At 39.9% G+C, this 26115-nt stretch overlaps 1 protein-coding gene across 2 annotated transcripts; it reads left to right on the forward strand.

Moving 5' to 3' along the window:
• On the forward strand, positions 1–25924 carry LOC126823489 (potassium voltage-gated channel protein egl-36). 2 transcript variants are annotated; one of them, XM_050552363.1, is made up of 5 exons: positions 1–119; positions 322–556; positions 15536–15775; positions 17536–18353; positions 24229–25924. In XM_050552363.1, the coding sequence occupies exons 4-5, from the start codon at positions 17883–17885 to the stop codon at positions 25063–25065; spliced, it is 1308 nt and encodes a 435-aa protein (XP_050408320.1). In that variant the 5' UTR covers positions 1–119; positions 322–556; positions 15536–15775; positions 17536–17882; the 3' UTR covers positions 25066–25924. The 2 variants fall into 2 exon arrangements, with proteins under 2 accessions (XP_050408320.1, XP_055958052.1); XM_056102077.1 differs by lacking the exons at positions 1–119; positions 322–556; positions 15536–15775 and having other exon boundaries at positions 16488–18353.
• Positions 25925–26115: the final 191 nt, after the last annotated feature.

The raw sequence follows: 26115 nt of genomic DNA on the forward strand, positions 1-26115 counted from the left end.
TTGAGAACAACGAGTTCTTCGAAGCATGCTATTGTTCTATGCGATACTCAATGTGCTGTCCAGTTAGGTTTACATTAAGAAGACCTACTGTATGTGGAAATCGGAAGGATAGAACGAATGTAAACACATTTTTGTTTCTATGTTATTGATTTGGACGAATCTTGCTATTTTGATATGCGGTACTTGATGTGCTTTTCAGTAAAGTTTACTATGTGTGGAAATCTGACGGATCGAACGAATGTAAAGTAAACATATTTTTGTTTCTATATTATGTTTAGACTTGCAGCCCAGAGCATCTATTATTTAACCTTACATTTTCAGATTTGGATGTTTGCCGAGAACCCCCTTGTGTGTGTGACTCACATTAAAGGTCCCACATGTTTAGCTAGATCAAGCATTAGAGGTACAAACAGGTACAACTCAGAATTGTGACTGGGCACTGCTAAACAAACTGCAAAATTCTACTAGAAGATATTATCACAAATTTGTGCCCGATGTGGCGAGACTTGATTCCTTTTGACGAAAAAAAAAGAAGAAATACGGTGAAAAATAGAAGGTAAGGACTCCAAAATAGGCTTAGAACGGAGGTGAGGGGTAGAACGGTATTTAGTTCTGGAGTTATGCCCCCCTTTTAATAGATATTTATGGAACTTGAGTCCCCCACCCCTTTGCAGAAGACCCTGCGAACTCAATAATGGGATTAAGCATTAGGGTCATGTGAGGACGGACGAACCAACCCTGTCGATAATCAGCGTTTTGCAACTTTCCGTTTCGTAGTAATCCACACTTTGCTGAAAACCTTGTAAACGTGATAGATGCTACAATGTTTTACTGGGAAAGCATTGTGGTAATGAGAGGATGGACCCTATATTCATAATCATCATTGTGCTGTTCATGAGAGGACGAGAGAGAGAGAGAGAGAGAGAGATGGGGTTTAACGTCCACTCGACACAAACTAGGTCATTTCGGGACTAACATATGGTTTAATTTTATTTCAATAATTCGCTTGCGCATAGGGGTCTTTAGCAGTGGGAGGAAAGAGGAGGACCCGGAGAAAACCACGAGGTTGGACAGGCGACCCCACTCCTTGTCACGTACAACCGGGGATTCGAAACCACGCCAGTCGACTCAATGACAGACTTTATGATACAGCGCGCGCACGCTAACCCTTCAGTCCCCCCCCCCCATGAGAGGACGAACGAACCCTGTCGATAATCAGCGTTCCGCGACAATCCGTTTCGCCGTAACCCACACTTTGTTAAAAAAAAAAAACTTGTAAACGTGATATATATGCTATAATTTTTACTGTCTACTGGGGATGTATTGTGGCTATGAAAGGATAAACCCTGATGATCACCATCATTCTGTGATCTTTTGTTCCCTGATCTCCCCTTCCGGAGTACCCCCCCCCCCCACACACACACATAGTGTCGATGGAGGCAATAATTTTTAACGGATTTTTTCAAGCTTGTAAACACAACAAAGATCGGATATCACGAAGGCATCAATATTACGTTTTCCTTTCGGATAAGCTGCTGTGTGGGCGTATTTCCACACCTTGCGTGTCTATTTTTTATTTCTATTCCACTTACATCTTACATGCCTTACTTAACATTTCGGACATAATCAAAAATGCACGTATGGGTAAACAATATGTCCACTGCACTGTGGCAAGGGTCGTCGCAATTGTTAATCTGGTCCTTTAGAACATTATGTGTCAATGGTACAGTTTATTCGTGTTTAAGAACTTTCATAGATTTGGTAAAGTCGTGTCTTTTTGCGGTATTCTCCATTTCTGACCTATGGCAGATATTGTCTTGTGAAAAAGAAATCATAATCTAATTTATTTTGATCCCTTGTTCCTCAATGGAGTATGCAGTTATTCCAGTCTACACCGGTAGTATTTATTGCGCATCGTTTGACATGACTTGTGGAATATGTCTAGCCCCGTTCTTCGAGTCCCTTGTTACAAATGGCGCTGAAACATATTATGGTTCACGGTTCGTGTACTAATGGTAAAATGTTTATTTTGTCTTAAATATTGGATATCAGACGCCCATTCTTTAAAGATAAGATAACGACACCAATGTTGATTTAAACTGACAAATAATTCGTGTTTTCGAAGACTTTGGATGATACTAAGTTAAAGACTTTAATCTGGTTTTTGAAGCCATGTTTGTAAATTAAATTGATTGACGGATGGTCCATTTTTCAGAATGTATGTCAATACTTACTGTCCATTTACCATACAATACTGAGGCCTAAGTAAGTTCTTGAATTGTTTTATGTCAACTTTTTTTCTGCCGTTTCATTGCAGAGTCTGTTATACATATACACCCCTCAATGTTCCCAAAACCGCATAACCATTCGATCAAGAAATAACAACCGCTCTCTCAGTCAAACTAGCATACAATAATAAGCCATCTGACAAGCCGTCGGGTTGCCAGTTAGTGATACCCTGACATTTTTGCCCTGTGCTTACCATGTTTTTGTGTGTGTGTGTGTTTTTTTTTTTGGGGGGGGGGGGTAATCCAGTATTTGTCTAATACGATTGGGCGTCTATACTTTCCAAATATACCAAATAGTAATGAACACCGCTTCTAGCCGATTTCGTTGTTCGGTCTGCATTTGAATAAATATTTTAAAAATGGTAGATTTATATGTGTGTAGCTGTTTTGCCTAACCCGACCACTCACTCCCTCATCATGAATTGCCTTTGATGCAGTTCGGCAATCGCGTTCAGCTTGGTCAGGTACCAGCTGCGACTTGCTTTACAAAATTAATCCAATCCGTGATGCGCTGATTGCTTTGTATTATTCTCACTTTTATCAATTTTTTTTTGCAAATTACGACTTTTGAATAGTCGCTTTCGAAAGGATATCCTAACACAGTTTTTTTTACAACAACCGCGGTGGGCAAGGCATTGGCTCAGTAAGCTTGGGACCCGTGTTCCACCCCCGTGTTGGGCGAGAAAGTTCATTCGAATTTTCCACCGTGGTCTACCCTTGTCAGTGATGTAGGACAGAATGACGGAGGGCATATCAAGAGACAACGTATAGTCATTCGGGTGGGACGAAAAACCGAGGTTGTGTTTACACATTGGCGTTCAGATAAAATAATCCTTTACAGTTGGAATTCTAAGTCAAGAGTAGGCCGTAGAGCTGCTGGCAAATATTTTCTCGCAGGTCACTGCATTAGCCCAGTCGTTGCAGAAAAGTTAAACCCTATTTAATTTCGTATAACTACCTTTGGTCACAACAGATTTCAACTATTTGAGACAAATTCCAATTTAGCATTTTGAAATTAGATTTTATACAAAGTTAAGACAAACATTTAAGAGTCGTGCAAGATAGCAAAGGGCTTTTGGATGAATTTCACAAACGTTTGTGGTAGATCAATTAATGGATCTGTTTCCTAACACTGATAAGCGTAAAATTAGCTCCTCGCTGGAATAGAGTTGGGACAATTTAGTTAATTGTCAAACTATCTCGATACTGCATCGCTGCTTTAATTATTAAAATTGCATCAGACATATTGGATTGTTTCTATTTTGTGATTTGATAGTCCCTGCCATATCTCCTCAAGGGGTTTAATGCAAATGATACAGTTTCTGCTTATTTGTGTTAACTGTAGTGGTTCTATAATACAATTTATTGGGTTTATACGCCCACATTTTCATGCGGATGTATTATGCCGTCGTCCATGTCCTCTTCGTACGTTGACTTACTTGCGGACCCGCTAGATCCCATAATTTTTGCTCGATGTACATGAAACTTAAGATATATGTCAGACATCAACAGATCTCGGATGAGTTTAATTTTGATGCACATGAGACCTTCGATCTGGAATAATGACAACTTTTCCGAAAATATTGTGAACGCGATATATGCTATAGTTCTTTACATTGAGGGGATAGGCTCTACTCTCCGTCAGGGATCAACAGATCGCGGGTGAGTTTAATTTTCATGCACATGGGACCTTCGATCTGGAATAATGCCCCCCCACCCCGTTCCGAAAATCTTGTGAACGCGATATACGCTATAGTTTTTTTTACAATGAGGGAATAGGCTATGTTCTCCGTCCATCTCCTTCGAAATGTGGTCGTCAGAAGCGCTTATTTTCTCAACTTTTTTTATTTACCCGTTTTTATTCCATATGTGTACTACCCAGATTATAATTATTAACTTTAAGATGTTTTATATAAGAGCTATATCTGACTATTGCGGATCTCTTTTCTACCTTCTACTGTTATATATAATATTTATACGTTAATTCACGTGTCATCTAGAACTATCTAGACAATCGGATGGCTGGGCTTTTAAGTGGATTAGATAATGTCTGCAATATTTTCGTGAAACATCAAAATGGAAAATCAATGGTAATGGTACTTAAACATGCATTATGCAAGAGCTAAATCTGTCTTTTGCAGGTCTTTTTTGGGCCTTAAATGTTATATAAATTATTAATTAGACATTTATTAATATGACAAGACCATAATCAACTCTAGATGCCATCTGATGGGTCCGATTTTCAACAGATTTGAACCCGATCTGCGGTTGATGAAAAATCGTACAAATGGATAATCGAGACTTTCTTATTGTAAAAACAGTAACAATGACAATCGTGGCTAGTGCTAGTGTTATTGAAATGATTTCTCGGCTCAGAGTGAAGTAATTTGACTGAAATTTTCAGCATATTCCCTTTACATTATCTATTGTTTAACAATTATAGCGAGAACTGTCAGCTCTTTATCTAATCTTCCATAATGCCGCTTTAACTATCGAGGCTATTCACGACTTTCTTGTCAAAACTTCAAACATTCATAACGCTGTTCATATAAAAGTAACTTGGATGCGAATTCCATAAATCTTACACGATGCATATTAAAATACAAATTAGTTTCAGAACAAAACACAATGGTCGTTAATTATCCTGTTCTTCAGTTCGGATGATCGATTAAATGAAGAATTCCCATGTGATATCTTTTAAACCATACACGAATTTTAGTGGGCTTATATTTTATTGAAACATATGAAAGATCGCTTCATGCTCGATATAAATATTATATACTATTCAAAAAAAGTAGGGGATATTTGATTTTGGGGGCATAATACTAAAATATGCAAATGACTACGAAAAAAGTCACTATAGAACCTAACAGAAGAAACATTTCCAGTTACATGTGACGCCCAAACGAACCAATAGCTACCGCATGGAATGCAGGTGATGCTTGGGATCATCATGGGGGTCCAACCCAAGATTTGCACGTTACAGTCATTGTGGCATTGAATTCCAGGGTGGAAACATCAGTTTAATTGTTTTAGTGACCAGAAAACAAATTTTGATATGCGTCGGCTTACCCAAAATGAAAGGTTACGTGCCCTTGGCATGCTACAGATCGGCACAACACAGGCGGTTGTGGCGCGGACGATGAATGTTTCTCAGTCTGTCATAAGCAGGCTATGGTCCAGATACCGTGATACACAATCTGTACAGGACAGACCACGCTCAGGTCGACCAAGGGCGACAACTCAAGCCCAGGATCGATTTATCCTTACCTTGGCCTTGAGAAATCGTGTCATCACAGCAAATCAGATCAGCGCTCGTCTTCAAACAGACACTGGTGTGAGAGTGAGTGGCCAGACGATTCGGAATCGACTGCATAGGGGTCACCTTCGCGCCCGACGTCCTCGCGTGATCCCTTGTTTGAGAGATCATCACATTCAGGCAAGACGTCGTTGGTGTAGGGATCGTCAACACTGGGATAATCGACGCTGGAGCAATGTGATGTTTTCAGATGAGTCAAGGTTCACTGTTGATTTTTTGGACAGACGTAGGAGGGTGTGGCGTCGTCGAAACGAGCGCTTCCAAGACGTTAACGTCATCAGACATGATCGATTTGGGGGTGGTTCTGTTATGGTGTGGGGAGGCATCACTGTTGCTGGAAGAACGGCTTTACATGTTGTTGCAGGGCGTGTAACAGGCCAGTACTACCGGGACAACATCTTGGCAGTCCATGTTGTGCCGTTCGCACGACGTCATGGCCGCCGTTTCATCTTCCAGGATGACAACGCAAGATGTCACAGGGCCAGGCTCGTTACAGGTTACCTCCAACAACAGAACATCACCACATTACCTTGGCCAGCACTGAGTCCCGACCTCTCCCCCATCGAGCATGTCTGGGACATGCTTGGACAGAGGTTACGTCAACGTCAACAACATCCTGCCAATGTCCAAGAACTTGCTGCTGCGTTGCAACAGGAATGGGACAATCTGGACCAAAATGACCTTAGACGTCTCATTAGGAGTATGCCACGTCGAATCAATGCTTGTTTGGCAAACAGGGGAGGATTTACCCGTTACTGACTTGATTGTGATGCTGTGGTAACTTTGCTGTTTGACCCCGGGTATCATTTTACCCTTATAATGGTCAGTCTGTGCCTTACTTAGTCTAACGATCATTTGGAATAAATCGATGAATGTGAACTTCATTTCATTTTGTCATTTGTTTCTTCGTCAGTTTCATTAGGTGACTTTAATAACACTTAAAAATCAAATATCCCCTACTTTTTTTGAATAGTATATATTATGTCGTGTACAACATATCCATTTCAAAATGACTTGACAGCTTTACTGAAAGTGTTCGCTGAACATGAAAATCGCCTATATTATATGTTTAAAACAGGTAAGACACATCCTAAAATAACCCTTTCGGTAATTGTCCACACTGAATATTTTCTACAAACGAAATCTACCCATCAACAATGACCACCGTACTTCTTTTTCGGTAAACTTTATTTGTGACATGCTTTAAAGTAATGGTTGCATGATTTGCATTTCATCAAATTTTATATTATAAAAAGACATTGTTTAATGTGTAATTATTTAACATTTTAATTAAGACATCAAAATAGCAACGCTATGTATTCTCCCGTGCCCAACAATTAGATTCACGAATATGTTAAGATGGCGGCGGACAACACAAAAACATGTCCGACCGTGGATTGAAAAGGGGCGGAAGTTCAACTTCGAAGAAATGTAGACCTGTCAAGAAAAGGGAGAAGAAAAAAGACACAATAAAGTCTATCATTTGCTCAAGAGGCAGAATAGATCAAAGGAATTTCGCTTCTTCTTATCTTCATATCGAATTAAATTGATCCATGTTTGGTCTGATATTCCTATTAGAAATGTTGTAGTACGACACGGCTTCTGACCATGTCACTGTATCATATTAAATATTGATTTTTCCTTGCTTAACGCCAGAATGCCCCTTTACGCTAGAGCAATTCAAGTGTTAATGTCTTTAATTTTCATTCATTAGCGGTATAGGTTGATAGGAATAATGATTACCGATGTACACAATACAAATTCGACTGGAATTGCGCAGTTAAGGCATAACCAAATGAATGGGATTCATTTCTAACATAAAATATTCGCGAACTCCGGGATATAACTATTAGTCTGGAGGCTCAGCGCGGTTGGGGGGGGGGGCGGGGTCCATCCAATTGGCACAAAACCAGACCCGACTTTTCTAGAGTAAAATTTTGCGTAGAATACGATGCCGAGTGGTAATCAGTCCGCCGTTGGGGCGTTTTCGAGATATTCGGGGTCAAAGGTCAAATGATTTCATTTGCACTGAAAGTGAATGCGCGGTCATTCCTGTATCATGAAAATAGGCTGAAAATGATCGAAAGTAATCACACTATCAATAAAAATGTAAACTTGCTAAATTCACTTTTGTTCTTTGTGACCTCAGAGGTCAAAAGGTCACATTTTCCGTTTTAGCACTAGGACGATTTAAAGTAACAAATGTCAGCGTAAAATATGCAAGATCTTTTTCGACGTTCCAAAGTAAAAGTTTGGTGCAAAGACCACCTGAAGATAAATTTTAAATGTTCCTATTATTAATTAGAACAGGTTTCGCTTTAGTTTTTATATTTTACGTTGACATTTTATTGCCTTAAATCTTCCTAGTGCAAAAACGGAAAATTTCACCTTTTGACCTGCAGGGTCACTAAGATCATTTTAAGCCTCTTTTCATAATACAAGAATGACTGCGCATTCACTTTCAGTGCAAATGAACCCATTTGATCTTTGACCCCGAATATCTCGAAAACGCCCAAACGGCGGACTGATTACCACTCGGCATCGTATTCTACGCAAAATTTCACTCTAGAAAAGTTGGGTCTGGTTTTGTACCCATTTGATGGACCCCCCCCCCCCCCCCCCCCCCGCGCTGAGCCTCCGGTCTATATGACCATATGACAAAGAACAGTCGTGGTGCTGTAGCAGCTCAATTTCTCTTTTTTTCTGATATTTGGTGCCGTATTATAAAAATCCTAATTATGATGACCTTATATTGTATTGTTCCGCCTAGTATTTCAATCACTCGCGTGACATGTAACGGATAGCAAGACTGTGATAGGCCTATGTACGATCCACTTACTAAACTACCAACCAAGTAATGAAATGATATGATTTTTTTTAGTAACTATCAAGAGGCAAGTCGTCGCTAACTCAATATCATCCACAGTCTCCAACATTGCAAACACGACTTATTGGTCAATTTAAATCAACATTGATATCCAATATTTAGGACAAAATGAATATTTTAAAATTAGCACACGAATCGCGTGCCATGATGCTTTCGAACGCTATTTGTAATGAATCGACTCGATGAACGAGGCTAAACATACCCCACAGGAGATTACTACCGGCGTAGACTGGAATAACCAGACGCCAAAGACTGCCATTCAATTTGAACTCGTCGCGTATTTCGCCGAACGTAACCGCCAAAGAATATTGATTGCACATGTCTATAGTTTAAAGGACAACATTGGTGTCAGTCATTATCACATATGTGATAGAACTGGTTAAATACGTTCCAAATATAATTTTAATAGGGACCATTGCTACGGTAGATGCGCTGTGAAGCTTTAAAAAAAGGAAATTGAAGTGACGAACGCAAAAGGAAAACACGAGTTATCCTTCTATATAACTGACTTAAGTGACGAGTGATAACTGATACACGGGCGAATTTCTGCTCACTAATAATATCTTCGAAGACTAAAAATTGTTATGTGAGGCTGTCAGAGGATATCTGATGATTCAATATTATGTTGTCATTAGATGCCGAAAATGCGCCTTCCTTGTACTATTGTAGACGTCACAAACCGAATACACCGTGACGCAGCGTAACGAGAACGTAGCTAAAAAAGTTGAGATATACTCAAGGGTGCCGAAACGGCGCGAGGGCAAGGGTACCAAAAGATAGGGGGGGGGGGGGGTCGGTGGGACTGTGGGGGGAATCTCTCTCCCCGGCCTCTAGAAAACTTTGAAATTTGTCAATTCGAAGAACGCTGTTTAGAACGCCTCTAGCATTCCAAATTCCAACATAAAACCTTTAAAATATATGATAATGAAAGAAGCAAAAGTCTGAGAGACGGTTCGCGACCGACCAGAGAGCAATTACATATCTATCATTTAAAATTAATAGACTAGTAAAAAGGTTGAAAACTTTCATAATTGGGGCATGGGTATACATGTATACCCCAGAAAAGGGCAGGGTACCATTTGTATACCCTGGTACCCGGGTTCCGGCGCCCCCGGATATACTGTATGTGTTTGTCTTTAGCTACAATTGTGTGTCGTCAGTGTCACCTGACAAACTCAGTTTGTTTTATTAATACAATACATGTTAAATCTTAAAAATAAGGTAATTTTATACTATTATGACTAATTAAACATACATAAGCCAATGTAGTGACACAACTATCTCCTAACCCCAAATATTCGCGTTTAAATTAACGAAGCGTCGTTTTTACATAGCACCATCTCTTATATTGAAACACGGATGGTTGAGCGATGAGGTTCATCCCAGAGTGTAAAAACTACGCATTCCTGACATAGGTACTGAGGTAGCCCATGCGTCATATCTCCCAACACTACCTTTACTATATACGGTGACGCAGATTTCGGCAAAAAACGAGGCGCCTTTTGCGACATTGCTGCAATACGTCACCCAACTACGTATATGCCTTTATTCGCTACCTTGTCTCACACAGCGCCTCTTGACTTACACTAGGTGACGCACACGTGTGAGACACGTCTAACAGCAATTGCAACTAAACGAACTCCATTTTTTATGTTAGCTGCTAATGGAAATATGTTAAAATATCGCATTCGTAAGTTCCACATTCTAGTCAGGGCAACATAACTTTGTATCATGACAGCCTAAAATGTCACAGATATTGTACTGTCAAGTTTATACGTGCCAATTTAAACAATTTGTCATATCGGCGATGAATTATGATATCCGCGTGAAGTCGGACATAATGAGTCGAAGCAATAAATGGCTTCATAATCCTGGTTAAATGCCATAGATAATGATAATGATATATTTGTCATACAACCATCAGGGAAATTCAACATTAGCAAATCGTTCATAATTCTATGGGACAGCTAAATACACCGATGACATATATCAGGGGTCGGGGTGGGGTGGGGTGGGGTGGGGTCCTGTTTATACTGTTATTGTTATAATTGTTATTTCCAATCTATCTGTCTTTTCTTTATTAATTTTCAATATTTCTATTCCTCATGGGGATTTTTTTTTTCGGGTTTGGGCATTCTACGTAAGACTCAAAAAACGGCACGGCGCGATCCTTCGCAGACTAAAATGCAACAATTACTTTTAGGATCTATACTTCAGGTCATTAATACATAAAACATAACATAGTTTGAAAGGTTTAATTGACTTCCAAAGTATACACTAACTTTTTAAAACCTGCTGGGACACTAGAAATATTCCACTTTCGTACTACTGAAATAATATATCGTATAAAATGCCCCCCCCCCCCCCCGGCAGATAGGTATATATCCTTTATTATAGGAAACGTAAAAGTAATATTTGTATTTATCTGGCTTCAAAGAGCAAGAATATATTTGACCCGGTTCAATCGCCTGTTTCTTTTCTTAAATCGAAATCATGGCTATGCCTCAAAACCCGACAATATTATTCGAACATGTGATATGTAAAGAAGTATGTTACAAACTGCTCTTTTTGGTCGACGTTACCTTTTCCCAAAAAATTCTTTTTATCCAAATTATGTCTAAAATATACAAGTAGCTGGCCTGGCTTCAATCTTAAAGGCTTAAGTTTGCACACGCGCTTTTGCAACCCACTTTTAAAATATCCTGTATCCGCCCCTGTTAATATAAATCTCATTTAAATTGCTTGCATTATTCTGAGCAAAGCTATGAGTGTCTGAAGTTGTTGCGTAGATTTTCCAATGTATCGTATTTCAAAAAATCTCGCTGATGTTCAAATCTCGGTCATCCAGTAGCCAAGGAGTTGATTATAGGTTATAATATGATATACTCTTCAAAAAAAGTAGGGGATATTCAGAAACAATACAAAACTGCGGAAATGCACTGCTGTTTTTATTAGAAGTAACCAGTGTATGTTAATAACAGGCCAATTCCCTACACATGAACAGTCTATATCGCCGGCTTATCTGGCGGCCCTATTTCACTCGCAAAGAGTTACAATGTCAAAAGTGAAAATGGACGTTTTTGATTTTTGTCTTAATAATGAGTAATTGCTCCACCAATCCTCAAACATTCAGCAATTGGTCGTGGCATGCTCTTAATCAACCGTCCAATCACGATTTGGGGCAATCTAACCCACTTCTCTTGCAGTGTTGTCGGTTGACGTTGACGTTGACGAACATGTCTCTCGATCAAATTAAATGAAATGGGGTTTAACGTCCTACTGTTTTGCTCCGAAACACACTAAAGCAAAGATACACTAAACAGTAAATCTTGTGCAAGAACCAGTAGGAAAGCAAACATGGATAGGATAAACCAGCAAGCGGCAGTTTACATCAACCCTTCCTTGAAGTGTCAAATTTGACAATGAACCCCTCCCACGTGTACGGCGCTATTGCGTGTCTCACATGCAACTCAACGGGCGATAAGTTCTTCATCTGTGAACATACTCTCAAAACATGTCAAGTGTCCATGACTATTTATCATATCACAATCCGCATAGCTATTTGCATATCAATATCCCCTACTTTTTTTGAAGAGTATATTCTAGTTGAAACAAGAAAAAAGACATGCAACAGATTTAGCTCTAAGGTAATGCATCTTTAGTAATTTTAAATTTACTAGATAATCACGGAAACAGGTGCGTTTGAGTTAAATTTGATAGAGTGCGTATGATATCGTATTGCTTTGGCACCCGAGGTTCTAATATAAAATCCAATTACAGGGAAATCAAAGCAACCAAATTGCTAAGCATAGTGTGGCAGCCTTTATTCTATTACCGCCAGTGCTAAAGAAAAGATTAAAATCAATTGGTACTATTCAGTCTTTCTCTCCCCTTTTCATGTCGATTTCTGTTGACATTTCTGTGCACATTCATTAATTGGAGGCGGAAGGATGACAGTTAAGTCCTCGGTAACGTTTTTAAGGTAGAGCGTGTAATATACACGATTAATAGTAATATCCTTTCAGTTTGTGTGTCTAAAGATTTTGGGTTCCGATGTCGACCTTCGTTCCGCTCATTATTATTATGTCTGGTTTCTATTGTGGGTGAGGGGATGTAAAGACAATCTGTGATCTTTACCCGAAAGCCTGAATAGTTGGTCGCTCAACCCATGCGAAAAAAACGGGGAGGTGTTTTTTTTTTTTTTTTTTTTTTAGATAATCGACTTGAGAATCAGTCTGATCCTTTTGTAATCCTTACCTCACTGTATATAAGGCTCTCTTTGAATTGTCTGGCATTGCTAAACACGAGAAGTCATTTATCGATATAAAAGAACAAATATGTGGTAACGTCCCCTCCCCCTTTCCCGACATAAAGAAGCCAAGTCTCTAACTCAAGTGTTTTCCATAATATTCAAAATTAAAAATATAAATTAGAATTCTGTATGGGTGGTCCATTTCAATCCATATTGATGCCATTATGTGCATCTTGGCAAGATGCTCCTATATCTGGAGGCCCTAGGCTTCAGTCTGCCAAGACTTGTTTCATTAGTTTTGTAACACGAGAATCAGCAAGGACAGAAGCAGACGCCATGATTCAGTGATATATAGAGAATCTCCTAAGAGTATTTTTTGAGATCAAAACGGACGAGTAGGAGATTTTATTTATCACCCAACCATTTCTTACGCGCACAAATAAATAAATATAATTCTTTGGTATAGATTTAATTTTACTGAACTTGATTAGATTAGATTACATTACGGCTTAGTGATACAACATTTTTTGACAGCGAGTCGCCCGTTGCAACGTGCTATGTATTGATTCGGGGTTTCCTTTAAGGTCAAAGCCACTACGAAGCGAACGCGTTTATGGTAAATGGGAACATTCCTAGAACAATGTTAGGGTGACCCACCAGAAATAAATATCTCCATATATCTCGACAATTACGCCACAATATTTATATATATCAGTTTCACACAATTATAGTCACTAAATAAATGTTCATGTTGTACTTAATAAGCTATGACCATTAATCATGTGTAAATAATAGACTGAAAACTGGTTCCAAGAGTCGTCCATAACATCCAGACACTTTTGAGTAAAATATAGGTTACGTGCCCTTGTTTTGAAATTAGTCTCGCTTAACCAGTCTATCGACCATTCTACGTCTAATTGACAGGTCGGGATAATCAAGACTACTTTTTTACGAAACATAACAGAAAGCTAGAACAAGAAATTGAATTTAGAAATAAGCACGTTAGGCAGTTCAACAATCGTTTTAAGAAGCTTGTAAAAGTAAAATGAAACTACTGCTAGTATCATGTTCCTGTCTAACCCGAGTGATTCAGAGATATTATTTGTACTAAACCAAAAGATGCCGCTCTTAACGGTACAGTTAATGATAAAGCGATTTAAAAAATGAAACGAACGTAATTTCTAAATCTGCTGTAATAACCAAGAAGCTTAATTTTACTGCTATTCAAAATCGTCAACAATAATTTTTTTACGGCTGTAATAGTTGATAGATTTGTAAAGAATTGCACGTGCCATGGCTATTTATAGTATCATACTGTCAGAAAGTTGGTCTCGGCACGGCGAATGTGCACGCTTCAGTGGTAGTCTCGAACTATCAGCGGTGGACTGTATTTCTGTGAGTACATGGGTCACCCTAACAATGTTACTGAATCCAAAACGTAGTTCCTTTTTGTTAAAGAAAGTAGTGCCTTTTTCATTGACCAATCAAATTCAGTAGATTATGAAAGTTGTCAGACAAGCGATATCTACTGTAGAATGTGTTATTGGGCGCTTGTTATTTCTTGATCGAATGGTAAGTCATTGCGGAAACAGAGAGAGAGAGAGAGAGAGAGAGAGAGAGAGAGATGGGGTTTAACGTCCACTCGACACAAACCAGGTCATGTCGGGACTAACATATGGTTTTTAATTTTATTTCAATAATTCGTTTGCGTAGGGGCCTTTTGCAGTGGGAGTAAACCGGGGGACCCGGAGAAAACCCACGAGGTTGGACAGGCGACCCTACTCCATGTCACGTACAACCGGAGATTCGAAACCACGCCATTTGACTCAATGACAGACCTTATGATACAGCGCACACGTGCTAACCATTCGGCCATCCATCCCCCGCCCCCCATTGTGGAAACAGTTAGGGTTTAAACGTACTACGACAGCCTCGGCTATTAAGCAGCGAAAAAAAGAGGTTGACAGACGATAATCCAAGATTTACTTAAGCTTCGTTATGTATGGTAAATGGACAAGTAACGAAAAATACAACCTGTAAATGGGTCCTCCCTCAATCAAGTTACATGACAAACAACAAAATATATTTTTCCAATTTAAAAGAGTGATTGAACGCAAACGTTTGCTAGATAAATTAATTTGAGTATGGTTTTAGTTCAAGTATATCATCAAATCGCTTAGTCTACGTTGGAGGGGGTTCACGGTGGCTAAGTGGGTTAGACGCTGGCTCGCTAGACTGGAGGTCGGGTGTTCGATCCCTGCATTGGCCGAGAAACTTCATCCAGATTTTCCGGCGTGGTCCCCCCTTGTCAGTGACAGGGCGGAGGGCATGACAAGGACAGCTGTCTAGTCGTTCGGATGGGACGAAATATAGAGGTCCCGTGTACACCTTGGTGTGCACGTAAAATATCCCTTGACAGTTGGAATTCCAGGCGCAGAACAGTAGGACGTTAAACACTATTTCATTTCATTTCTTTATGTTGGAAGGCATCTTTAAGTCGGACTCGAGTGCCTGGTTCGAGTTCCCACCATCTACACTTTGGATACAATGGGACCAAAATATACAACTTTTCAATATACGAGTATTGATTGCGCTATATACATTTGAATGTTATGTTAGATGTTTTTTCTGTTGCTCTCTAATTGTATAATTCTTTTATGGCGTTTATCCATTTCATCGTAAAATCCATTTTTATAGACAGTTATATATTTATTACCTTATGAATAGGTAGGAGGCTCAATCCTGGTTGGGTAATGTATTTGGTATTATGTCCTGACAATATATTTCAGAATCTGTTTCTATAACAGTTACTCTACATAAAAACATCGCTGAGTCATTATGGTATTGATCTAGTTGGGCTATTTCAATACGACCAGGGTCTACAAAATTAATGTGGATACTATAACTGTGTGAAGTTGGTCTGTGAAGGAACCCAATAACTTGGAACCAATGGAAATGACATGAAATGAAATGTGGTTCATCGTGCTACTATTCTGCAACGACTAGAACCAATGGACTAGAATAGATAAGTATGCTACATTACATGTCTGTCATGTACTTTGTATGTTGTGTTTTGTCCATTCTGTGTGTTTGTCTTGTGCCTTCGTAGTTAATGTCTGAGTCTGCGAGTGTATGCCATCATGCACCGTCTAGTTCGTGGTTATTTGTGCTCCATTCCTCTTGTACTTTCCAGCCCATTGAAATGTAGCACTTAATAATAACTAGTCGGATTTCTGATCTTCGCCAGACTAGTAGATATTTCAATTAAAGCGAGAATTTCATATTTTCTAAGAAAGTGAAAACATAATTATTTCTATGTCTTTTGCTCAATAGGCTATCAACTCACTATTATACGAAAATGGGCATTATTTACCACCCTTAAAAATCATTGACACAGGAAATAATAACACAATTACCTCTCTTGTTTTCCTATTGCCTCCATGCATTAGCTACCTTCAAACGTTGGAATTTGAAGTTGAAAATGATATTTTTGCCAATTTCTCAGCTGGCAATAGTGAATTATAGGATTAGCATTAGCTACCTTCAAACGTTGGAATTTGAAGTTGAAAATGATATTTTTGCCAATTTCTCAGCTGGCAATAGTGCATTATAGGATTAATAGGATTATTCTTTAACAAGGTAGGACGTTTTATGGATACCATCTATTTTAGGGCTTTATTTTAATAAATTTTAAAAATATAACTTAAAAATATGAAATTGTAGCTTTTAGCATTTGAATACTTGGACATGAATTATAGATCGTTGGTTGGTGACATTTTATGGCTACATAGAGAAATACTGGTAGTCGTTCGGATGGGACGTAAAACCGATGTCCCACGTACACATTGGCGTGCACGTAAAAGAAACCTTGACAGTTGGAATTCGAAATAAGAGTAGACAGTAGTATCAATATGCGGGCACAGTTTACTCTCACAGCCCACCGTAAAACGTATACCAGTCTTCTTTAGCTATGACGGTGAAGACAAGTAGTTAGTTAGTTAAACCCAATTTTATTTCATTTCTTTTCGTCCCCGTCTTTCTAAGAAAACTGGGGACGATCAACACGTGTTCGACACCACATCTGTATGTCACAGGGTTTGGGACAAAAAACCTCTGCTTATAATTGAGATAAATATTCCAACTTGGTGTAGATGTTCAATGGGCGGATGACTTGTTTGAGTTCGATGATGAACACTTTCTGCTTAGGTTGAGCAGCTGTCTGTGTTACATCACATCAATAGCGACCTTTCGCATTGGTACGAAAACGTCACCGATTCGTGTGTACTTGTGACGTCAATCCGTACATGAGTGTTCGGCCAGTTAAGAACGTCATACTTCGGATTGCGAAACCGCGTGTTTGTGGATACGTAATACTGCGACCATACGGCGACTAGAAAATGCACAAGGTCGCCGGCAAACGTGAACACAACGCAAGAAAATGTCCCAAACTTGAAAAAAGTCGCGTTCTCACAGCTGTCCAGGTCAGTTTGCAGAACCTTCGCGTTTGTTTTGAACATGCTCAAAACAAACGCCGTGACTCGGCGATCATAGCACGATTTTCCGTCTCCGTATCAGCACAATAAGGACGCCAACCAGGTCTGACGGGGTATTAACGAACGCGTGTTCGCTTTCGTACCGATGCGAAAGGTCCCTAATATCTTGACTAAGTTTGACACTGGCCATTTTTCTGCTCAAGTTAAGCAGATGATACACAATTTGATTGTTCGATGCTTTTTAAAAAAATATAAATATGTTTTTATTATTAATGAGGGTTATCTATTTATTTTAGGATTGAGGCGGGGAACATCATGCTCGCTGTTGATCTTTTTCTTGAACTGCTTGAGTCCTATTAAATGTCGCGAAATCCTGTCTTTTTGTGCACTTACAACTGTGATGACAGTTGAATACCAGGGGATCTAATTATCCGTGATCTGGTCTATTGTGTATACTTTACTTGAACATACTTTAAATAAACAGACTTCTTCTATTGCCAACGGACTCATTGGAGATGATCACGAAACTGTTATTAACATAAATCGTTAGTCGCAAGACTACGTGTAGCTCAATGTTGTGAATAATTAATTGCAGCACACGGTCTGTCCAGTATTACACGTGATTACAGTTGGTTATTTCAAAATGAGTGAACGATCGAAAGTACGGATAAATATAGGAGGACAATTATTCGTTACAAGACAGTCACGTCTTAATAAGTTTCCGGGTTCGAGATTATCTCGTTTAAACAAGGACTCAGATGAGTTCGAGGAAGAGAGTGGAGAGTATTATTTTGACAGAGATCCCGCATTGTTTAGCCCCATAATGAATCTGTATCGAAATCACGGGCTCCATCTACCTAAACATGTATGTGGTAGCTACATGCTACAAGAATTACAGTTTTGGGAGATACCCGAAGAACTTGTGTCAGAATGTTGTTGGAAGGTTCTGTATAAGGTTGAACGTAATGAAAATCTGGCTGAAGCAATGCAAAAGATGGCAGATTCCGCAAAATTTGCGTGTCTTTCACCTAGCGATGCACAAAGACGATATTGTAGATGGAAGCATGCTATGTGGATGCTTCTCTCTAGACCACGATCATCATTTCCAGGAAAGGTGAGTATAATTTAGATTCTTTGAGTATAGTATGATAATTGTTAATTCGATATCCTTGAAAGCAAAATAACTATATGGAAATAAATATTGTTTAATAGGAAAATGAAATGAAATGGGGTTTAGCGTCCTACTGTTCTGCTCCGAACTGGGCTAATGAAGACGGACATACGCCATACAGTGTGCTATGAGGGAAATTTTGCCCGGACAGCGGCACTGTGGCCTACTCTTATATCGAATTCTAACCGTCAAGGGATCTTTTACGCAAACGCCAACGTGTACACGGGACCTCGGTTTTTTGTCCCATCCGAACGACTAGACAGCTGTCCTTGTCAGGCCCTCCGTCCTGCATGACTGACAAGGGGGGACCACGCCGGAAAATCTGGACGAACTTTCGCAGCCAATGCAGGGATCGAACACCCGAACTCGAGGCTAGCGAGCCAGTGTCTTACCCACCGTAACCCCTGTTAAACTGGGAGAAAATATGTTGGTTTGACTCCATGATAAGTCGAAGTAGGTAATTTAGTAAAGATATTAGCAATCTGATTAAAATACAGATCTATATTTCGTTTCGTTTTTTTATATTTTCGATGGCCTCAACTACACGAAGATCTGACCGGTTGTTGTGGAAGGTCGCGTCAAAGATCACACGAGCGGCTTTTGACCCTTTGATGTCAGACATTTGATTAATCAATCAGCGTTGATGTTTTGTAGTGGGTTACCTACAGTTCCGTTTCATTGGATAATCTCTCACTTCATCCAGAACTCGGGTTATATAACACATCTTCCAGATCCCAGAGTAGTAAAGACAGTAAAACGAAATTTTGAACTATAAAAAACGAAACGAAATATGATCTATGTTTTAATCAGATTGAGATATTAGCTGATATTCATTTCAATTGGCACCTCATTGGGTGACTGGTGGCTTGCGCACTGGAGGAATGGGATTGTTTTAAAAATTCCTGAGTACACCAAATGGGATATATCACGGTGGGATCGGTTTGCCAAATTGACAAACGCGTCTGTTTAATCGATATTGAAGACTTACGATATACAATTTATTCTTCTACTAAGTGACAAGCTATGAAGTTTAGGCCTGTAGGCTGGAGCAACGTAAAGTCTTTCTAAACAAGCCCAGATAATCGAAAAATATATGTTAAATTGCGTGAGAGTACATATCATTTACCAACTATTCTATCTCAAGAACAAATTTCATCTTTTTACTTTGAAATAAAAAAGTCTGAGATGAGCCCTTTTGTAAATCTATAGTCTGCAATTTAGCAAAACGAATCCATCGGATATCAGTTGTTTGTTTGAATGCAAGTTTAACCTTGATATGTGTTTTGTGACAATTTTTTTTTTTTTTTAAACCTACACTGACATGAAATAAAATCTATAATTACCATTAGGCGAAGGGTGCGTATTACTTTACAATTCTAGTTGGCAGTTGTATAAGCATTAAAAACTAAATGGCTGAAGCTTTTGTTTATACACTAACCGATATTACTGTGCTAGCAGATACTGTATGAGACTTCCGTGATTTTAATGTGTGTTATAAGAACTACATTTGTATATAGAACAGTAAGTAAAGTAATCGATAAACGGCCGCTTTAAATATTCGGTATTGGGATTTACATACCGTATGGTCGTAAACATTTTACTTGTAGTATTAAATGTACAAGCCAGAGGTGACCGGCCAGCTTAGGCGACAACTTAATCACGCCTACTACCTGTCAGTCACACGTACACAGTCAGCGGTACCTTGCATGTTATAAAACCGAACACAATTTGGCAAACTATTCGTTGGATTGTATTGGTTGATAAATCTAGATGAGTTTAGTCCATTCTGGTGGGTTTTTTTCTGAATAGGTTGCCAACGAAAAGGTTGCTAGCTTGATCGGTCGAATCTGCAGCTAAACGAAGGGGTTGCTAGCTTGGTTAGTCGAATCTGCCGGAGGGGCTAAGTGAGAGGGACGCAATGACGAGCTTTGCGTCATGGCTTAGAGTTTGTTTCGCCTTGAGTGTTTGCGCCCCCTCGCAAATGGCAAAAACATCATGCGTTTTTCAATATTATAATCATAATGCTCAACCAGTGCCAAACATATACCGTGGGTCAGATATGCAACAAATCGACTCTTAGCATGTTCCACACAGCCCAATATTAGCCGGTGGAACTGGGAGGGACTGCCACCCAACTCTCTTCCCCGCACATGGTGTCAGTGTACATTAGGTGAATGCCTTGATTAGGGTTCGAAGATGGGTATACCATGCTTATACCCCCATTTCACTGAGCCACGGAAGACTTGCGGAAGGAAATCCGCAAGTGTACTGCAAAGTCCGTAAGTCTTTCCTCTCACTCCGTATGGCTCCGACAGGAAGCGCAGTGAATCCGTAGTCCTTCCTCGTCGTCCACAGACTTGTGCGAGCCCAAATTGTTCCGCGAACGTTCCTTTAAATATCGTTTGCGGAAAAAATTTCCGTGCTCTTCCGCAATTAAACCGGGATCGATCCGAGAGTCCTCCGCTGTTTTTCCGTATACAAACGGAGTTGCCTCAAGTTATCCGCATGTATACCGCAGGCATTCCGTCACTTTCCGCGGGTTTTAAATGGTTAGGGATGACCTTCGTTCATGTAAGGAAGAATACGGAAGACCTTCGCCTGCGAAAGGAAAGCGCGGTATATCACGGAATGTTTACGGAAAAGATGCGGACGAGACGCACAAGAACGAGGGATAGCCGGCCTGACGACAGTTTAGTTACGGATTATGCGCGGTTAATATACGGGTCATTTGCGTACTGTATGCGAGGACTACTTGCAGAAGCGGCGAATCAATCGCGGTTTGTTTGCGGTCTTCCCGCGGAAAAAAATTTCAGGGTATAGAATCCGTGGAATAAATCACGGAAAAATCACGGACCACATGGGAATGAGCACGGAAGACATAAGGATAATTTGCGGGTCACACTCGGCAGTAGCGGAATAACTGCGGTATCTGGCGATACTAATCCGTTTGGCACGGTAGAGCTGCGGAATAATCGCTGAGTACTTGCTTTCTACGCGGAATAAATGCGCAACAAGTGCGGACGATCTTCGACAACAGCGTTTGGTCTCGGATCAATCACGGCGTACCTGTGGAAAAATTGGTAAAGAGCACATGATTTGCACGTGATTTCGCCTATAAAATTGCTGTTTTGAAGAGGAAAGCACATTATACCATTCAGGACCCTAACGACGACATCGAACTGCTCAACGCCTTGCTGCTGCTTTATGAATACAGCAGTTTGAAACGAGAAGTTGAACTCCAAGAAAAAAAAGCAACCAAGAAGAAGGGCAGACACGCTTAAACGCTTTTGGTTGCGTTCATGGTTGAGAGTGGAACGAAGAATAGGTCCCTGTAACTTTGGCAATCTGTTTGAAAAGCTCCGTTTTAAAGACAAGCAGTCGTTCTTCAACTACCCCAGGGTGCCACCCAACCGTTTTGATGAGTTGCTGACCGCCTTATCTCCTAGACTTACCAAGCAGGACACCAACTTTAGAGCCGCCCTCACGCCAGGTCTCAAACTTCTGGTGACAAGTATCCTTCTCTGGCATACAACTTCAGGGTATCTCGTCACACTATCACAAGCTTCCTACCCGAGGTTTGTCAGGCTATAATCGACCATTACAAAGACGAAGTGATACAGTGTCCACATACTGAGTAGGAATGGAGATCCCTCAGTTGGGACTTCCAAGATAGATGGAACCTTCCTCGTGCGGTGGGTGCTTTAGATGGGAAGTACGCTGCCAATAGAAAACCACCATCTTCTGGAAGCCTCTACCACAACTACAAAGGATTTTTCTCTATTATTTTGTTTGCATTGGTAGACGCCAATTACAGATTCTTGTGGGTAGACGTTGGTGGTATGGGGCACATGTCCGACGCTCAAATATATAACACCTCAGAACTGAAAGAATGCCTCGAAGATGGTATTCTCAACTTTCCAACACCAGACGTTCTCCCCATACGATGATGTCAACAATCCATACTTCCTTCTGGGGGACGATGCTTTTGCCCTGAGAAAGTACCTCATGAAGCCATACCCCAGACGGGGACTCACAGCAGAATAATTAGCTTACAACTACAGGATATCCAGAGCACGACGAGTCGAAGAGAACGCCTTTGGCACCTTAGCAAATCGCTGGCAGTTCCTTCTCACAACATTGCAGCAGGGCCCAGATGTCGTCAGAACTATGGTTTAAGCTTCTATCTGTCTTCACAACATAATGAGGACAAGATACACTAGACTTCACGATTCCGTTATCGACAGAGAAGACGAGGACCACAATATTATCCCGGGGCAGTGGCGTCAGACAGCCAAGATGCATGATCTTGCAGGAGTGGTTGGTCCCAACAGAGACTCTGTAGAGGTCAAGAAGCAGCGGGAGTACCTCAAGCTTTATTTCAACAGCGGAGTCGGACAGGTCTCTTGGCAACCCTACACCAAGAACACACAGATTAACACTGAGTGAACTGCAAGTGACCATTATGACAGTTAAACAGACCTGCATTTTCTGTGCCCCCAAATTGTTCTTAACAATTGTGCGAAATGTTATTAAATTGTTATTAAATTATCTGAAACATTCGCTGTTTTAACATCTAAACTCGGGGCAAACATAATAAACAATAAAATACTGAAGTAATTAAGAAATTTATTTAAAGACAAACAAAATTAATTACATCATTATCACATCCTGGACATAATGTAAACTCATTCAGTGCATCTTAAAACAATTGTTTGCAATACCTGTTGTCGATGACGAGGTAGAAATATCTATGAATGAAGGATGACTTTGCATGGATTTTATACCCAGCAAATTCTTCCGCGGGAAGTCCGCAAACAGTCCGCAAGTGATTCGCGGCTTCCGCAAGTAGTCCGCAAACGAGTCGTATATTAACCGCGCCTAATCCGTGACTAACCCGTAATCACACCGCTCTGTAATGCATCATTATCCATGGTGTCATGCTATTTACGCCACTTCAGTATCTCGTCCGCGTCTAATCCGTAACATTTCTTGAACATACCGCACTTTTATTTCGCATTTTTCCTTACACGAACGCATGTAATCCGTGACTATTTGACACCCGCGGAAAGTGACGGAATGTCTGCGGTATACATGCGGACAACTTGCGGCAACTGCGTTTGTATACGCAATAAAAGCGAAAAACTTGCGAATGTTACGGATCGTTCCCGGTTTAACTGCGGATGAGCACGAACAAATTTTTCCGCAAACGTTCTTTGCTACCGCAGTTATCCCGCGTATTTTCCGCCATTGCCGAGTGTATCCCGCAAGTTGTCCGAATATCTTCCGTGACGATCCGAGCGCATTCCTAAGTGTGCCGCAGTTTCTCCGCCGCTTCGCCGTGATTTGTACCGTAGTTTACCCGTATGCGTTCCGAAGATACCGTGACTGTTCCGAAGGTATTCCGAGAGCGTGTGAAATGGACATTTTCCGTGGAATTTTTTTCCACTTTCCCGCGTAAAAATGCCGAAGCTCTTCCGTAGAAGCCATTTCGCGGACGTCCGTGAGTACCGCAGCTTTCCGCAGCTCAGTGAAATGGGGGTATTAGGCTAAGCGGAAATAAGCCAGTTCGATAATTATTTTCAGTTTTTGAGTCCCATTCCAACGATTAGACACTGTTCCTGGCCAGGCCTTCCATCCTGCACCAACGAAAAGTTGAAACCATATTTGCGAATCCTTGGGATCTGTCTCGGTTAGGGAACAAATAATTTTCAAACGGGCATCTGTTCCTAGTACTCAAAAGACACCATTTAGTTTTCTTTTCATAATCTAAGATATTAATATGCACAATGAAGTTTTATATTACATTATATAATTTCAGATATTTAACAGCTTATATCTACTGATGGTACTGGTATCTGTTTTTGTTTTTGTCAGCAATACTCATCCAGCTTTTAGAATTGAACGCATCTTCAACTTTACCAACCCCCAGCCTTATATCAATATTAACAATTCTATATATTTGATGTTTTATAATACTGTTCCGCACCCATCGCTTGTTTATGTCGACGTGATCTGTGCTATTTTCTTTACGTTAGAATGGCTGCTTTCCTTCTTTACTACTCCTTGTAAGTTCAAGTTTATGAAAAATGCTCTGAATATCATTGACGTTTTGGTGATCATATGTAATTGGGCGACGCTTATCATAGACATGGCTTTTGACGACGGATTCATAATGTTTCATCCCACTTCTTTCGTATACATTTCTTACATCAGACTTAAATACATCTCAGTGATGAGAATTTTGCGATTCTTTAAATTAGCGGAAAGGTTCCCATCCCTTCATATAATGTTGTTGTCGGTTAGAAAGAGTATTAGAGAGTTGACAATGATGACAGTGTGCGTATTTATCATCGCAACTTTGTTTGGATGTGCTCTGTATTTAGCTGAAGTTGAGGAAGAAACAGTTACGGATATTCCATTAGGCATTTGGTGGGCAATCGTCACTATGACAACTGTTGGTTATGGGGATATATATCCAAAAACGGCCTTGGGCAGATTTGTTGCATCTTGTTGTGCTATTACCGGTTTGTTAGCATTATCAATGCCAATTGCAATCATTGCTTCAAATTTTAATGAATATTACACGCGAGACAAAGAACGTGAGAGGAGAATAATATGGGAAAAGGGAAATAACTCTGAAAAGCCCGACTTGTAACGACATCTTGTCTCTATTACGTACCTACTCATTCTGTGTAAATATGTAATTTATGAAATTATTTAAAACTTTTAAACAACGTAATGAAAGTGATACAAGTGGCTTTAAAAAAACGAGAAAACATTCAAGGCTATTCCGATAAATAAAGTAAACGGAACAGTACTGCCCGGAGATCGAAATGACAAGAGTGATTTTTTTTTTATATTTCTATTTCTATCGTAAGCCATGAATCTGCATCTTTGTCGTCGTGTGATTATCTAGGCCACAATATATGTATGTTTGTATCATAGACCCAGTGCATTAATATTATTGACATTAATTATCAGTCTTGTAACTTTTTAGCTTTGGGGTGATGTGGGGGGGGGGGCGCATATTTTTCACCAATGGACGCCCCACTCCCACCAAATATCCTGCGTCTGCTACTGTCACCAAGTAATGTACCCCTGTTAATGAGGACATTAACACGAGTGAGGGTAGGCCTAGAGAAGTTCCTACTTAGACCCACCCAATCAATGTGAATAATAGGGGCCAAGTAGACTGGAGTAGACCAGACCTACTTCTACACTCTTTTTTTATCGTTTATCTCAAAAGTTAACGCCTCATTTACTACTATCTTTTGTAGACCTATTTGACTGATAATTCAGGTTGAGATATCGGACTAATTATGTATTGCTGTAAAATTATGAGAGAGAAAAATGGGGTTCAACATCCAGTTTAGACAAACTAGGTCATTTAAAGACTATCATATGGTAGAATTTTATTTCAATAATTCGCTTGCGGGAGAAACCCGATGACCACACCCTACCCTTTTATTATTGTTATTAAACTATTTTTTTATTACTATTTAAACTAATTTTTATTACTGTATAAAATAATTGTAATACTATTGTTATTAAAACAGCAAATTGAACTTGACTTAAGTTTCTTGTTATGAATGTAATCTAAATGAGGTGTTAGTTGCACCACTAAGGCTGATGAGAATTTGTACAAAATGAGTTGCTATATTACTCGCACTTTGACACAACCCCCACTCCATAATTCCTGATACTA

Source organism: Patella vulgata, chromosome 6 (genome assembly GCF_932274485.2).
Source record: "Patella vulgata chromosome 6, xgPatVulg1.2, whole genome shotgun sequence".
Taxonomy (NCBI): domain Eukaryota; kingdom Metazoa; phylum Mollusca; class Gastropoda; family Patellidae; genus Patella; species Patella vulgata.